A 14,862-nucleotide genomic window follows, 5' to 3' on the forward strand; every position below is an offset into this window, starting at 1 on the left:
CACAACTCAGTGCATGTTTTTGGACTGAAAAGAATAAATTATGCATGGGCACAGCACCTCAAATGATGTTATCATGCAGCAGTCATAATCACATTGCACTTCTGTTGTTAATCTTGTAAACCACTATGTAAATTAAAAGAGATTCCTATATAGACACATGGCCATGTGCACTCACACATACCCCATAAATGAAACATGTTCACATATTTCTTCTGACTAATAATGATTCTCAGTCTCCATAAAGACTTCCTGATTTTGTTTATTTTCCTTTGTCTTCCCAATGCTGAAAGTTTCTAGGACTTTCTCATGTCTAAACATATAAAGTTGTGCCTTTAGTCATGCTTAGAACAATGTACAAAAACCTTAAGTTGGAGGGAAGAGAAACATCTCGATAAACTGATAAAAGAATTCATCTCAGTAGCAAATTATAAAGGTATCTTTTTGTTGTTTTTGTTTTAATTAGTTGGTCCGAAGGACATACAATTTCAAATACCTAACAAATATACAAACCTTTCAGTCAACAGCCAGAGAGAAAAAGTCCTGTCTGTACAGATGGAGCCCATCATATATCTCTTGGGAGAGCATTCCAGAAGGATGGCGCTTCCACTGAGAAGGTTCTGTTTCTTGTCCCTGCGAGTTCTCCTGTTCTTAGTAGCTGGCCAGTTTTAAGGCTCCCATGATTTTCTTGCAGCAGGGGGCAGGTTCGTACAGGTGTAGGTTGTCCTTGAAATACCTCAGAGCCAACATGTTTTGGACTTCATTGTGCCACCAACTCAAATTCTGCATTATGTAGCTTGTCTGATGTGATAGGCCTGGTTCACACTGGAGTTCCCTCAACTTCTTGGTAGTGCTTTTGAATCACCGTCTGGATGTTATGAAGGAATATTGACCTAGGCATCTTCTTTTCCCTTTTCTCAGAGCATGTGGATCTTTTGTGTGGCTTTTGTAGGTCTGGCCAAACATGGCGGCCCCATTGTTTCCTGTCCTGTCCTTGCACGATCCAGAGACTCACAGGCTTGGACAGTGGTTGGAACACTAACAGCTGACCAAACCCGCAGCTCTTTCCTGAAAATTCCCAGTGACAGTTTTGGAGTACTCTGTAAACCACCAAGTGCATATCAACAGTACATTCACAAGTTGTGAGTAGGCATGTCATGAGCGGAGCCGGCTGGAGCTGGGGGTCAGACTAGATGGCCCGGGAGACCCCTTCTGACTCGCTCTGTTTCTATGTTTCTAAGTTGAGCCTCCAGTTCCCAGCGGGATGCAGCCAACCAAAAAGGCCAATGAGATCTTTAGCTGTGTTCACAGAGACATTGTGTCCCGAACCCAGGAAGAGATGGTTCTGCTCATTCTGCAGGGCTTGGGCTGCATTTGGATGGCCACATTTTGAGAATGTTAAAACAGAGGAGCATATGCGGAGAAGGGAGACCAGGAAGCATTTAGCTCCACGTGGAACATAGTTTGGTAACAGAGGATGAGTGAGTTGAAAGGGCCTTGGAGACCATCTAGTCTGCCTGTTCAACTGCAGATGAAGCCATGCTGTGCGCTTATCTCTGTCTGAGTGCATGCAGCATGGTTCAGGGCCATAGTGCTCTGGGAGAAGAGATTTAACCGCCCCCCCCCCCCCCCCCTCATTTTCTTCATGAAGCAGAGACAAACTCCCCTGAAGTGAATGGAGGTTTCTCTCTCTTTCTCTTTTTAAATTCCCCTTCGGGTTGTAGTGATGGTAATGGAATTTCTTGAACAATAATTAGGAGAGGTTCAAACCTTCCCTGCCATGTTCCAGTCTGAACTGGGGCCTCACATGCTTACACAGAGATAAAGAAAATGCACACACTATGCTTTACTATGAACATTTTCAGGCCGACTAAAATGTTCTGCATAGCATAAAATGTCACTTTTATTGTTTTGTATTTTTGGCATTATAATATTTTACTGAATACATTTCATCTCATCAACTTGTAAACTGCCTCAAGGGAATATGTTAAGGGCATTTAAAAATAAATCAAGAGAAGAAAGGATTTAAGCACAGAATTGTAGTCTTGGAAGAGAACTTGTAGGTTGTTTAGATTCCTAAAGCCGGGGATTACCATGGTAACCTTGGTAGGTGCGTACCCAATTGTTGCTTAAATAGCCCCAGTGCAGGTATTAAACTTGTTAGCCCTGATCAGTGTGTCCGTTGCCAATCCCTCCCCAACCCCCCAAAAACAAAGACGGGGGACGTGCCTTTAACTCTTGTACAAACAGCCATTGTTTAACTGAGACAGTGAATGGAAAGCCTTGAGCTGCCAGCTCTGTTTGGCATGAAGTTGTTTAAAACGCAACAACCCTGCCCAGGAAGCAGCTGGCATTCTGGTACACTGGCTTAAAAGATGTGGAGATTTTTCCTTCTGATGGGGCTTCCCCTCATGATATGCATACTGCCTTCCCCCTCCCATCCCTACTAACGCATGAGGTGATGGCTTTGACCTTGGCATCAGCCAGCCTGCTGTCCAGTGATGTATTTGCTTATCTCTGCTGACAAAACAGCATCCTTCAACTGGTGTATTTAAGGCCAGAGACGGAAGAAGACTTCAGCAAACAGCAACCCGGAGGCTCAGCATCACACAAAGACCTTTGAAAATCCTCTGGAACCTCAAGATGCTGCCAGCAACTTTCAAGCTCTGTGCTGGCATTTCCTACAGGCATCTGCACAATATGTCAGGTAAAGACAAGCAACATCCTCTTCATCATCCTTTTACTTATTATGATGATTATACAACAAGCTGGTGATTGAGATGAGATGGCATTTGCTGATTAGCTTGTTTGGACTTTCCAGAGTTAGAGACTTTTGTTCTTTAGTATAATTCTTCTGAGGAGGTCAAGTCAATGTGTATTTCTTCTCCTGGGTTCTCCTGCTGTCCCACTGCAACTTCACAAGGACCCTGTGCTTATAAAATCAGTCAGTGAACTTTGTATCTGAGTGGGCATTCAAACGCGGCTCTCCCTGTCCTTACTTGACACCCTGAGCATTATGCAGACTTCGTATGAATGTGGGTGAGCAGGGCAGACAGAGGGTAGCTTAGGATTGGCAGAGGATCTGAAATAGACTAGCAAGGATTTCTGACCCCCCCCATTTCTGACCTTTCTCTCCATGCTGCCGAGATGAAGAAAGGAAGGTGGGGAGAGTGGGGGACTGCAACTGGATTTTTGTGTGGAGACGTAGTGAGCACAGCCAAGTTTGGTTACTCAGGACAAATTCCTGGGCTTAGAATTCTTAGCCTTGGATCCAGGGTCTGCCAGCCACAAGAAGAAGCAACTTTGCAGAATCTTTCTCTGCTGATGGCTTTTGTAAAATTGCCTCTGCAATTAATTGGGCAAACAGACGGAGAAGTGGAAACAGCCGCCAGGGTGATGCAATGCATTCCTGTACAGCCCAATCAAGGCAGGAGCCTTCCTTTCTGTACAGCCTGCTTTTGATGTTATCTAGAGGGGTAGCGCAAAATGCTTTTCCTGGAGAAGTTTACCATCTCAGACTGCTACGTCAAACTAGATGCAGCCAGCGATCTCCCCGTGTCCTTTTTTTTTTTTTTTTTTTTAAGGCACTGCAGCTTGAAGTCGGGGAACATTTTGTTTGGAAGCCTGATACCAAGAGAAGTAGAAGGGGGTTAATCCTTTTCTGTTATGACATTTTCAAATCCTCTGTATGCAGGATAAATTGCAGCTATGTCAGCTGCCTTGGCTTCCTCACAAGAGGAAGAATGGGCAATAAATTGCATTTATTATTATTAAAGCAATTCAGTAATAATAGACAAAAATAATTCACATGACCCAGTGGGACAAAAAGGAGGGGTGCGTGTGTCTCTTTTCCTCAGAGAAGTGTTTCTACTTTAAATAACCCCCAAACCCCCATGGCTGCCCCAGGAGCTTCTTAGGCTCAGAATGAAGAGAGAATGGCAACAAGGAAACCTTAAGCAATGCTGAAAAAGATTAATGCACAATATTCTAAAGGGCAGTAAAGTAACACTGGCCCAAGATATTTTGCCATCCGACATGAAGGATGAGATGTCCTCTCCCCTCAGAAGGCAGAACCGAACTGGCAGTCGTTTCCTGGCAGCAGGACCGTGTCTGTAATGTGCCCGAGGGCAGCTTGCTAGCTTAGCGGGGGCAAATTTTTTAGCAACAGCAATTAAATTCAGGTCAAATACAATTTTATAATTGTATTTTTACAGACTTATTTGGCATCGGTGTGTGTGTGTGTTTGTGTGTTTCTGGTGTATATGTTTTATCTTCATGATTTTATATTTTGTCATCTTTATGCATGGGTATTTGACTAAGGCAAATAAAGGAAAAGTTTCAACATGAGAAGACTATAACCTGCACCCAGCCCCACTTTGGAGAACATTCAGTGTTTGGTCCATTTTCTTTCCATATTCCAACATACTAGATCAACACAGGTTTCTGATGAGTGACTCACAGTGAAATGGTGGCCATCTGAACTGCACCATCCATCAGTCCACAAAACTGGACTTCAAAAGCATCTTGGCCTACTATGTATATGTATAACCCTCTGGGCTATTAGGGTGGTATATAAATGCAAATAACAAATAAATAAACAAACAAACAGGCTGGGATGGCAGTGCAGAGCCCTGCTTGCTGCCACCCCCTCTGCAGCTGCAGCCTGGCCCTGCAAGCAGTCGTCCCGAAGGACACCGTGATGACTGTTCTTATCCAGCTGGGACGCAGCAGGCACCCTAGGAGTAGTCTGTATGGTGCTGGACCACAGATAGATATTCCCTTCCACTACATCTTCAGGAAGAGTTTCAGGGTGGAATGAAAAGCTTTGATCGTATTTGTCATCGGTCCCCTTTGCACACCAATCTTTTGTTTTCTTCTACTCAGGCTTGAAGAGACAAGCAGCAATTGCAATTGTCCAGGAGCTGAATAAGTTTGCATTTTCCAGACCGGGCCCGAGCAAGTGGATCAGCCAAGTGCGCAGAAGGAGCTCTTTGCTGAGTAAGTATCCAAACAGGACACCAGCTTGCATATTTTGCTGCCCAGAGAGGACGATGCTAATGGATGGCTTTCAAACAAATCTAACAAGTAAACAAATAAGCAAGGAATCTCCTGATATGTTTTGGGCTACAGAATTTCTGATTTGAGCAAGTCCTTACAAATCTTGACTATCTCTTTTTAAAATAAGCTGTCCTAATCCAACCTTACAGGCTCCCGACTGGAGGAGAACCTCTTCAATGAATCAGAAATGTTCTACATCAAACAAGGAGAGGAGGCGCTTCAGAAATCGCTTAATATTCTTGGAGAACAAGGGGACTGGAAAACAGAAACTGTGATGGTAGGTTTGTTGCATTTTTGTCTGTTGTTTCTTTCTTTTTGAGTTGGAAGAGTTGGAGGTTGGGCTGGAACCACAAGTGGGGTTGCATCAGTGGACCCACAATATTTCTTTGTTCGAAGAGTAGAAAAACAGGGGAAAGAGAAATAGACCTAATCCAACCTTACAGGCTCCCGACTGGAGGAGAACCTCTTCAATGAATCAGAAATGTTCTACATCAAACAAGGAGAGGAGGCGCTTCAGAAATCGCTTAATATTCTTGGAGAACAAGGGGACTGGAAAACAGAAACTGTGATGGTAGGTTTGTTGCATTTTTGTCTGTTGTTTCTTTCTTTTTGAGTTGGAAGAGTTGGAGGTTGGGCTGGAACCACAAGTGGGGTTGCATCAGTGGACCCACAATATTTCTTTGTTCGAAGAGTAGAAAAACAGGGGAAAGAGAAATAGAAAGGAGTCACTTGGGTTGGAATGGGAAATCAACAAATAATAAATCATAGCAATTTATGAGCTTGAACAATCTCAGCATCTCTCCTCTTTCATACCCTTGAGGAAGAGATTGGAAACTTTTGCTTCCTGCTTTGAACTCTCCATTTTCTTGCCTCCTTGTACAATGGAGCAATTGAAAGCATCTGCTTCTGGTATTCAACTAATCACAGCCCTTTGTGAAGTCAGATAATAGTGGTTGTTCAAACTTGGATTTGTGAATAAATCTGGATTTGAAACCATGGTTTGTTCTTATTATCCATAATTTAAACAAACCACAGTAACTTGAGTTTGGATATCACATGGAACTGTGGCTTGTTGAAAACTGACAATTCATGGAGTTTGCATAGGAGGGGAGTGGCGTATATGCAGTTAACACCAATCGACTGCCTGGCTAACACATGCTGGACCAGTCTGCACTTCAGAACAGTGTTGAAGATGAGCCAAGGAAAACAAATCCAGTCTGAAAAAGCCCACTAGGGTCAAACGTAATTCTCAACATAATGACATCCTGAGCGCTTCTCTTTTGGATTATGCAGACCAGTGATGCTAATATTTCAGGCCTCTCCTTTTTCTGCAGGACAATGGTGACAAAGTGCTGAGCAAAATGCTCCCGGATGTGGGGAAGGTTTTCCGGCTTGAAGTGGTGGTTGATCAACCCCTGGACTGTGTCTATAGCGAGTTGGTGGAACGGATGGAGCAGATGGGGGACTGGAACCCAAGTGTCAAAGAAGTCAAGGTACACCAACCCAGAAATACGTTCTCAGGGAAGCAAGACACCACCACTGTCTTTAGTACTGCAAAACTGGAAGGACATACACCCACTGTTAATAACACCATGGGCAGAGCACTCAACTCCTGCCCCTCCTCCTCAACACCACCGCTCTTTGGGTTGGGGTGAGAGGCAGGTGAACAAGCAGATTGCAATGGTGAAGCTGCAGAGCACTTCTAGGGGGCCCCTGTCCGTGAGCCCCTTCTGGGGTGTGGCCAAGGACAAGTGCGCAGCCACACATGCCCTGGTGCTGCAGAAATGCAAGAATAAATAAAACGATCACTATAAAACAACCACAGCGTCCCAGTGTTTGTGCAGTTCTTCCAAGGGACTGAAGAAAGTCTTCTAAAGTCTTTGTGTCCAAAAGTTAGAGCACTGAACTACAATATGCTGATAGGTTTTGCAGCTTTGGGGCCACCCCTCTTGGCTCTGTCCACCACTGGAGCGCAATTCAGCTCCAGAGAGCATCTCTGAACAGAATTTGGCCGAATGAGGATTCCCCAGCCTAGACCTGCAGAAATATCTTGTCAGATAAATACGCTGTGTCTTCTAATGGGCATTCTTTTGGTAGATCCTGCAGAGAATTGGGAGCGATACTGTGATCACTCATGAAACTGCAGCAGCCACCCCTGGTAATATTGTTGGTCCGCGAGACTTTGTGAGTGTCCGCTGTTCCAAGAGGCGCGGCTCAACATGCATCCTGGCAGGCATGGCCACCACCTATGCAGGCATGCCTGAGCAAAAAGGAGTCATCAGGTAAAGAGTTCCTTAAAACTAAAGATTGTTTGCTTTCACTTCTAGCTAAGCCATGCACAGCTTCAGAGCAACGAAGGTAAATTGGGATCTTTAGTTGATTTGTAGGTTCCTTGTGCACAGCATTCAAAATGGGAGACTAAAGCACAGCTAACCTTGTGCTAATTGTTCTTCTCTCTGTGTGTATTTCTTGCTTGTAAAATAGGAGTATAAATAGGTTGGCTTTGCCTGGGTCTTTACACAGTTCTGCTCTCAGGCTGTAAATTTCTGAGTTAGGATGTTTTCCATAGTTTGTACTGCTTTATACAGATTAGTCAATATAGGCCTCATGGATGCAACAGGTCAATGAGCCTTTGCCAATCCAAGTAGGAAATACTGGGCAGGACAAGTTACCTGTACCCATCTTTGCTTTGATTGCCCAGTTCCACTTCATCAAAACCACTGAGGAATTTTACTTCTTTGATGGAAGCGGAGATCACGGCCAATGTTAGCACAGGAGAGCCTAAGGTTGGCATGAGACCCTCATAGAAAAGGTATTCCTGAGCTTAGCTCTTCCCCTACAAAACTACTACAGGATGTGAAGTCAAGATGCAAGCAGTTAAGAATGTGGAGGAGGGGTGGGGGACTCCTCAGTAGGATGGCTTCATGAGTGAGAGTCACTCAGCATATTGGGACAGGAGAAAAGGAGGACAACAATGCTTCCATGATCGCCACTAGCCCTGTGTCGGTTGGGCAATCTGTAATTCAGCCTTCTGTGACTTAGTGCCTTCCCATCATCCATGCCCAGATTAGCCATTTGGTATGCAGCCTGGCGGATGAAGAAAGCAGTGGTCCAACACATCCAGAGGGAACCCAGTTGAGGGAGGCTTGGTCTAGTTCTACCTGGACCATTGGAAATCATGAAATTCAGTTCTGGCTTATAGGAATAGGAATATAGGCCTGTAGAAACCCACCAGCCTGCATCAGGCGAATATGCTAATTGGATGTTCTCATTTCCTTCCACAGAGCTGAAAATGGTCCCACATGCATGGTTCTCCGACCACTCAAGGGAGATCCCTCCCAAACTAAGTTAACTTGGCTTCTCAGCATTGATTTGAAGGTACGTGCACATGATGAACTTGGTTAAATGGCAGCATTAGTTGGCTTGACCAGAATGATTTGCTTGCCAGAATCAGCACAGTTTGGGCTGCCTCCTAGGAGGGCAACTAATGGGAGAGTTTTATAAATCACAGAATGATGGGAAAGGCGCCAGTAACAAAAACCTACTGACTACTGCGGGTACTCTGGGCGGAAGGAAGGAAGGAAGGAAGGAAGGATTCTACAACTGATGGGAAAATGTACCTTTATACATTTACACTGTGCGATTATTCAATTTCTACTAATTAACAAGGAAGGGCAAATATCAAGGATGATTTTCTCTGGCTACTAGAAATCACTCTGAACTTAGACTTGCCTCCATGCCTTTGAGCTGCCCTCTTACCCTTTCCTTCATTAAAATGAAAACAACTATGCAGATTAAAAATGCTTTTCCTTGTAAAGATAAGTGCTCAATGTTATGCTCAGTGGAGGGAGTCTGAATACAGAGTAGAAAAAGACCAGTTCGTGATGCACTGGCTCAGAAACGATTCATTTAAATACAGAGCACAGTATGAAGAAACCGAAGGGATGATTCCTCTTCCCTTTCCCATAATGGTTGAACTCACCTGATGAACTGATTAGCAGCAAGTTCAGGAGAGACAGCCTGTACTTTGCTTGTGCAACTGGCGTAACAGGAGGGCACCCCCCCCCCCAAACCATGCTTGATTGGGCCTCCAGTGGAGAGACACTGAACCTGAGAACACCTAGCTTGTCTATTCTAGCCTAACAGTCCTCCGATTCTTTTCTTTATTCCAGGGATGGCTGCCAAAGACACTACTCAACCAAGTCCTCTCCCAAACCCAGGTGGATTTTGCAAAGCACCTCCGCAACCATTTGACCACCTCTTCTGCCGCCAGGCAGGCTTTGAGCTGTTGATGTGAAGCACCCCACCCCACTTCCTCCAGGATAGGCCGCACACTCCAACAGCAGAGGTCTACCACTCTGGAAGGCTACGGGGACCCTCATCTCTTCTGCAAGGAAAGAAGCTGCAGCATACTCAAAGTGATGGCAGTTTAGTCTTCCCTAGCAATAGCAAGGCAGATGTTCTGGGCATAGTTGCTTTCTTTGCATATCGCTGATGTTTTTAGGAGACCATCAAGCTGAAGTAGACTCTGTCTCTGCATGTTTAAGCAGCTTCCTTGTGAAAGATACAGGGAAACATTTCTTTTTAGGATTCAGGGCCAGCTATGACATAAGGCAGAGCAAGGTAGCTAGTTCAGGCAGCAGATGCGATGGGGCAGCCGTGAGATGTTCACAAACAAAGCTGGGTCCGCGCCTGCAGCTTGTTCAGGAGGGGCTGTCACTTGCCAGCCAGTGTTGAAGTAAAATTCAATGGCCACTCTAATCAGCTTCTGAACTGGGAATGATGGGTGTTTGGGGGGCAAGCTTCTGCTTTCCTAGAATAGCAGAGATGGAAGGAGCCAATAAAGCCATCAGGTTCATGCAGGACTCTAAGCAAAGCACCAAGTTTTGCTACCTCAGGCACACCATGACTCATGTTCAACCCCTAGCCAATCCAAATCAGAATTAAAGGGTCAGGGAGCAGGTGATGGAAGAACCCTCTGCCCACGATGCTGGACATCTCCTACCACTGAGGGAAGAAACAGAAGTCCTCAACCCCCCTCCCCACTTTAGCTCCCTCTGATTCTAGCCCTACCGCATGCACACAACACAAGCCTTTAAAAATGGGAAATGCACCAAGGCCCCTGGCAGGTTCAGGAACAGAACTGCCTCCTCAGAACCACAGCAAAGGAAGGAAAGGTCTAACTTCCCCCTCCAGGCCTGCTGAAATCCTGAAAGATTCTGTATTCGTTTGCAAAAACTGGCATCCCCAGCAAGATTAAAATAAACCAGGCACATTCCAAAACTCATTCAAAGAGCTGGGATGAACAAACTGGTGAAAGATATGTAGGTCTGAGCAATTGGTGTTACTGAAATAACTGTAGTTTTCCCCAATTCCCAAATATAAGAAACCAACAGCAAATGCACTTCGAGCACAGAGGTCTTCTGCAGTGGTCTAGAGTACAAAGAAAATCAGGCTTATACACACACAAACGCAATGTAACAGGATCAAAGCCTCTCACATAAAGTGCTTAAAGGTATAAAATTGTGAATAAAAAGGGGATATTTTATTCATTGAAAATATTATAGAGCAGCAGCTTGTCAAATGTTAACACAAACATGCAAAGGCAGGAAGTCATGGACCTTGCCTGACTCAAAATGCATGCCAAGGTGCATGCACAACAGAATATTTCTCATTTTAACAGGTCCTAAAGATTCCCACAGAAGGTTTAATTCTGTTGCAGGCAAGGCTCATTCAAAATTCTGAAAGCAATTTAGTAAAATTTGCAACACTTACGAATCCTTGGAATATGCTCCAGACCAGAATCACCTGTAACAATCCAGTTAGTATTTATTTTTCTCTCTCTTGTAGTTAGACAAGTGTTTTATTTAATATTTATTCTAGGAAAGTACATAAAGGCAAAATGTATTATTGCTGTTTTATTCTTACATGCTTCCAACAACTTCATGTAAAAAACCAGCAGATCGACTGGGGTGAAGATGTGGGGTGCTAAGTCATAGTGCTTATTTCAAGCTAAGTGAAAAAGGACTGTATTTTTAAAGATCTGAGCACTTGAAAAGGTGTACTGGCAACTTAATGAGAGGAGCAGAAAATGTGCTCTAGGTATAACAAAGACAACTCAGCTGTTCCAACTTTGTGAGTTGACATTTTTGAAAATAAAAAAATGACTATGCTTTTGCTCATCTGTCTGTTTTTGCTGGTAGGAATAAACAACATTTGAGGCTCATGTAACTGAAACATCCGGGGCTGTTCCATGACCGGAGAGCAAATGGATGCTCTGAAACTTGAATGAACATGAACACACACTCACACTCACTCACTCTCACACACACACGCACGCAGAGAGAGCGAGAGCAAGCGAAAGCATGTCTGGGGAAATGGGTAGAGAAACTACATTTTAAGTGCAAATGCTCCTACAAATTTATCATCACAGATATGGGATAGAATAGACTCAGCCTGGGGTAGAATAGTCTCAAGACAGAATTAAAAACTGACATGGACAAGAAACAGGGGGTCAGTGGCTCCCCTCCACATCCACGCAGCAGCTCTGAATCCCTGCTGCTTCTTACGGTGGCCGCTGGGAGATAGAAGGGAGAGCAGCCCTAGAACCAAAGCACTGGGTCACCACATCACGAGGAGCCCAAGGAAGACGCAAACCCATCGCAGCACAGTGGGGCTCTGTGCTTTTACCCCAGCCTCTGGGCTGCCAGGCTCCCGTAACGATGCAAGAGCGACATGCATGCACAGAATCCTTCTACCCTTTGCAGGGTGACTTTGCTTTCCTGGGGAGGGTAATTTTCGAAAGAAAGGCACTTGTGGCTTCCTCTGCCTCATTCATCTGAGAATTGCTCTGCTTGTTGCCAAATGGTCGGGCACGGGACCACTGAAGCAGCCCCCAGGAGGAATATTTTCAGGATGAATTGAAGTGACACCCAGGTTGGAATTTAAAAAAAAAAACCCAACATTTATTCCTTTTCCACTTTACATCCAGTGATACCATTCCTTTTTGTAAAAAATAATATTTACAATGTCTTTCATGGTTCCCATGGTGGACTGCGTCTCCCATCCACTTCTGTTTCCACATGATAGAGGACATCTGCAAGGGTATGCTCGACCACAGCAACCCAGCCCATATCACTCATCTGTAAGATGAAAGGGATGGAGAAAGGAGGGTAAAGCCAGAAAAAATGAACCCCCTTCCAGGGACTTTTTTTAAAACATGGAGGGAAAGTCTGCCCCCAGGTTTTTCTGCTCTCCCTGCCCCCCCTCCCCCTGGTAGACAGAAGGGAATGCAGGACTCATAATATCAGCACTGCTTAAGCTGACAGTATATCTATGCCCTCCCTCTCCATTTTGGCCTCCTCCTTAAATCTTTCTAGCAATACTTCTCGGAATCTTGTTTCAGGAATCACCGTTACGATGCCCATTAGGCAAGGATATAATCTCTAGGGTAAGCATTTTCAACTGGGTTTGTATAATCACAGGATGACTGTGAGCTGCCTCATTACCATGATTATGACAGCCTGTTCCCAGTGAGAGTAATGTCCAGTCACAGTGAGGTGTCTAGAAGCCACCCTCGCCTGGTTTGTCGACAGCTGGTTCTAGGGTTGCTGTGTGGTTGGTACATCTCGGCAGGTTTGCATTAAGAAGTCTAGATTCCCAGCATGACAAATGCTTCGTTTATCCTGCCCAAGGAATTACTCCTATATCCTACTTACCGGTCGGTAACTGATATCTCTTGGAGGGTATTTGAAGTAGGGCCCAAAGTTTATAGAAACCTATGAAAGGAAGACAAGCCATTTTCAACTGTGGCGATGCTTAGCACTACTTCCTCTCATCCCAAAGTGTAGGAAAGGTATCTACACGGCAATGTACTAAGCTGCTAGTAAAACATGTTACAACAAAAAGACTGCGGGTTCACAAACTGAAAAGGATGCTTCAGAGATGCTCAGGTTAAAGTAAGGAAGTGAACCAAAGCCTCTTACGATGTTACAGAAGCTTTTAGAACAGTTATTAAATGAATAGCTGTGAAATTTTACTAGCCTGTTAAAACAAAGCTAGAAGTCTGTGTTTCCTTGCTGATTGTTGAAGAAGAGTTCTCTTGTCTGCATACAGCAGGCTACTTTTAGCAAGCCAGTAAAAGATAATATTGGGACTGATGGAGGAGAGGCAAAGCCACCCCGCATTTCTCTGCTAGCCCTCCTGGGCCGGTTTGCAAGGAGAGACCGTCAGCAATCAGGCTAGTTGTCGAATAAAAAGCTGCACAGTTGCGGCCTCGTGTTGCTTTCCTGAGATGCACACTTGCTTTTTTGCAGGACAGTACACATAAACTGATGCAGAGTAGATCAGCTCTATCATCTGCACTGGTTAGTCCAGAACTAGGCAGGTTCCATGTAAACAGCAATAGAAAAGAACTGCGAAGAGCAGAGAAGGATTGAAGTGAGATGCCTGTACTGTATGTCTGTTTTCAGGCTCAAGCCATCATACAAGCCCAGGGTACAGAAGCGGAGCCCAGACTAGTCTATCAATTTGTACATACCGTGCAGCCTTTATACAGTGACACAGCAGGGAAGTAAACACCTTCAAAAACATCTTTGTATGCAACACCTTGGCTGGCACCATTTTTATAGAAGATTATCTGGAAGAGACAGGCGGCAGTCAACACAGGGAGCACGGTACCACTGCCATCCTTCCATGCTTCCCTCTGCCCTGCTTGGCTCCCTTCTCTCTCCCACTGCAGGTTCTTTAGGGGATGCACCAAATCTCCTTGGGAAACGAAAGATGACTAGCAGACAGAGCCCAAAAGATGAAGGAAACAAAGTACACTTCTTGCATTCTACAGAATGCAAAACAGCTTCTTTGAAAGCCATTTCTTTATACGTCAGAGAATAAAAAAGACGGCTGAAGCATTTGTTGGTGCAGAGAAGTGCATCTTGCAAATTGTGACCTTCAAAATGCAGCCTTCTGGACTCTGCAGCCCGCAAGCATTTGTTAGGATCTCAGCTCATCCTCTGTAATGAACATCTTGAACGCTGCACTCACTGAGACAATTAAGACAACGCTGCTTCACTGCACAACAGCAAAGTATTTTCAGTGTTGTTCTGCAGGCCAAATAAGCACAGGCAAAAATTCCTCACCCAGCCTGGACGCAGAACTTCCATTTGAGGAAAGCTTCACGTATTATTCGCAGAAAGCCCAAGCCATGACATGGGTACCAACTGGGAGAAGCAATTGCTTTCTGATTAACATATCTGTATTTTTAAAGCACTACACATTATGAGTAGGAATGGTAATTTAATAAAAGGTATAAGATTTGAGAATAAAACAGATTTGCAGATGATACACTATTAACAATAAAGGACCTAGTTAAGGTTATGAATCAGATAAAAATACATTTAACAGAATTTGGAAAAAATAAAAGGTTTACAAGTAAATTGGGACAGATGTTATTTAATTGTAATAAAGTGGGAAAGGATGAGATTAAAATAAAGTGAGAAGTTAAGATACCCAATAGTATTAAGTATTTAGGAGTAAATATAAAATTTTGCAATGTTTAAAAGAGAATGATTTTGTTAAGTTAAAATATGAAGTTGAAAGAAGACGAATGATTTTGAGAAGATTGGTCTGTCATGGTTTGTTAGAATAGCAGCACTCAAAATGAGGATTTTTTTTCCCTAAGATTAATTTCTTGCTTATGATGTTACCAATCATTAACAGAGAAAGATTTGAAAGAATGGAAAAATATGATTAATAAATTTTGTAATGGGGATAAAAAAGAAAGGATAATTTAAAAAGATGGTATATGCC

General features: G+C 44.0%; 2 protein-coding genes across 7 annotated transcripts in view; one reads left to right on the top strand and one right to left on the bottom strand.

The window, feature by feature from the left end:
* Positions 1 to 2,568: 2,568 nt before the first annotated feature.
* STAR (steroidogenic acute regulatory protein) lies at positions 2,569 to 9,353 on the top strand. Its single transcript, XM_044437546.1, has 7 exons — positions 2,569 to 2,704; positions 4,882 to 4,995; positions 5,205 to 5,332; positions 6,390 to 6,548; positions 7,153 to 7,337; positions 8,340 to 8,433; positions 9,228 to 9,353. Exons 1-7 carry the CDS (start codon positions 2,641 to 2,643, stop codon positions 9,345 to 9,347), a joined length of 864 nt encoding a protein of 287 aa, XP_044293481.1. The 5' UTR covers positions 2,569 to 2,640; the 3' UTR covers positions 9,348 to 9,353.
* Positions 5,113 to 14,862, bottom strand: part of ASH2L (ASH2 like, histone lysine methyltransferase complex subunit) — a 27,530-nt gene continuing 17,780 nt past the window's right edge. For 4 of the 6 annotated variants that reach the window (XM_044437545.1, XM_044437544.1, XM_044437543.1 and 1 more), the window contains exons 15-17: positions 13,595 to 13,693; positions 12,774 to 12,833; positions 11,993 to 12,197 (exon numbers count right to left, since the gene is read on the bottom strand). In XM_044437545.1, the coding sequence (XP_044293480.1) occupies positions 12,090 to 12,197; positions 12,774 to 12,833; positions 13,595 to 13,693 (267 nt within the window). In that variant the 3' untranslated portion in view covers positions 11,993 to 12,089. Of the gene's footprint in view, positions 5,198 to 5,491; positions 5,734 to 10,830; positions 10,864 to 11,992; positions 12,198 to 12,773; positions 12,834 to 13,594; positions 13,694 to 14,862 lie in introns of those variants that run through there. The other 2 variants (XR_006415451.1, XR_006415452.1) reach the window with 2 other exon arrangements.

This window comes from Varanus komodoensis, unplaced genomic scaffold, assembly GCF_004798865.1.
Source record: "Varanus komodoensis strain SLA01 unplaced genomic scaffold, ASM479886v1 scaffold30, whole genome shotgun sequence".
Lineage (NCBI taxonomy): Eukaryota > Metazoa > Chordata > Lepidosauria > Squamata > Varanidae > Varanus > Varanus komodoensis.

Bases quoted from the DNA above. Each gene is read 5' to 3' on its own strand.
- STAR (XM_044437546.1), top strand. From the start codon at position 2,641: ATGCTGCCAGCAACTTTCAAGCTCTGTGCTGGCATTTCCTACAGGCAT. The intron at 2,705-4,881 runs GTAAAGACAAGC...TCTTCTACTCAG, and splicing joins GCATCTGCACAATATGTCAG to GCTTGAAGAGACAAGCAGCA. The intron at 4,996-5,204 runs GTAAGTATCCAA...CCAACCTTACAG, and splicing joins CAGAAGGAGCTCTTTGCTGA to GCTCCCGACTGGAGGAGAAC.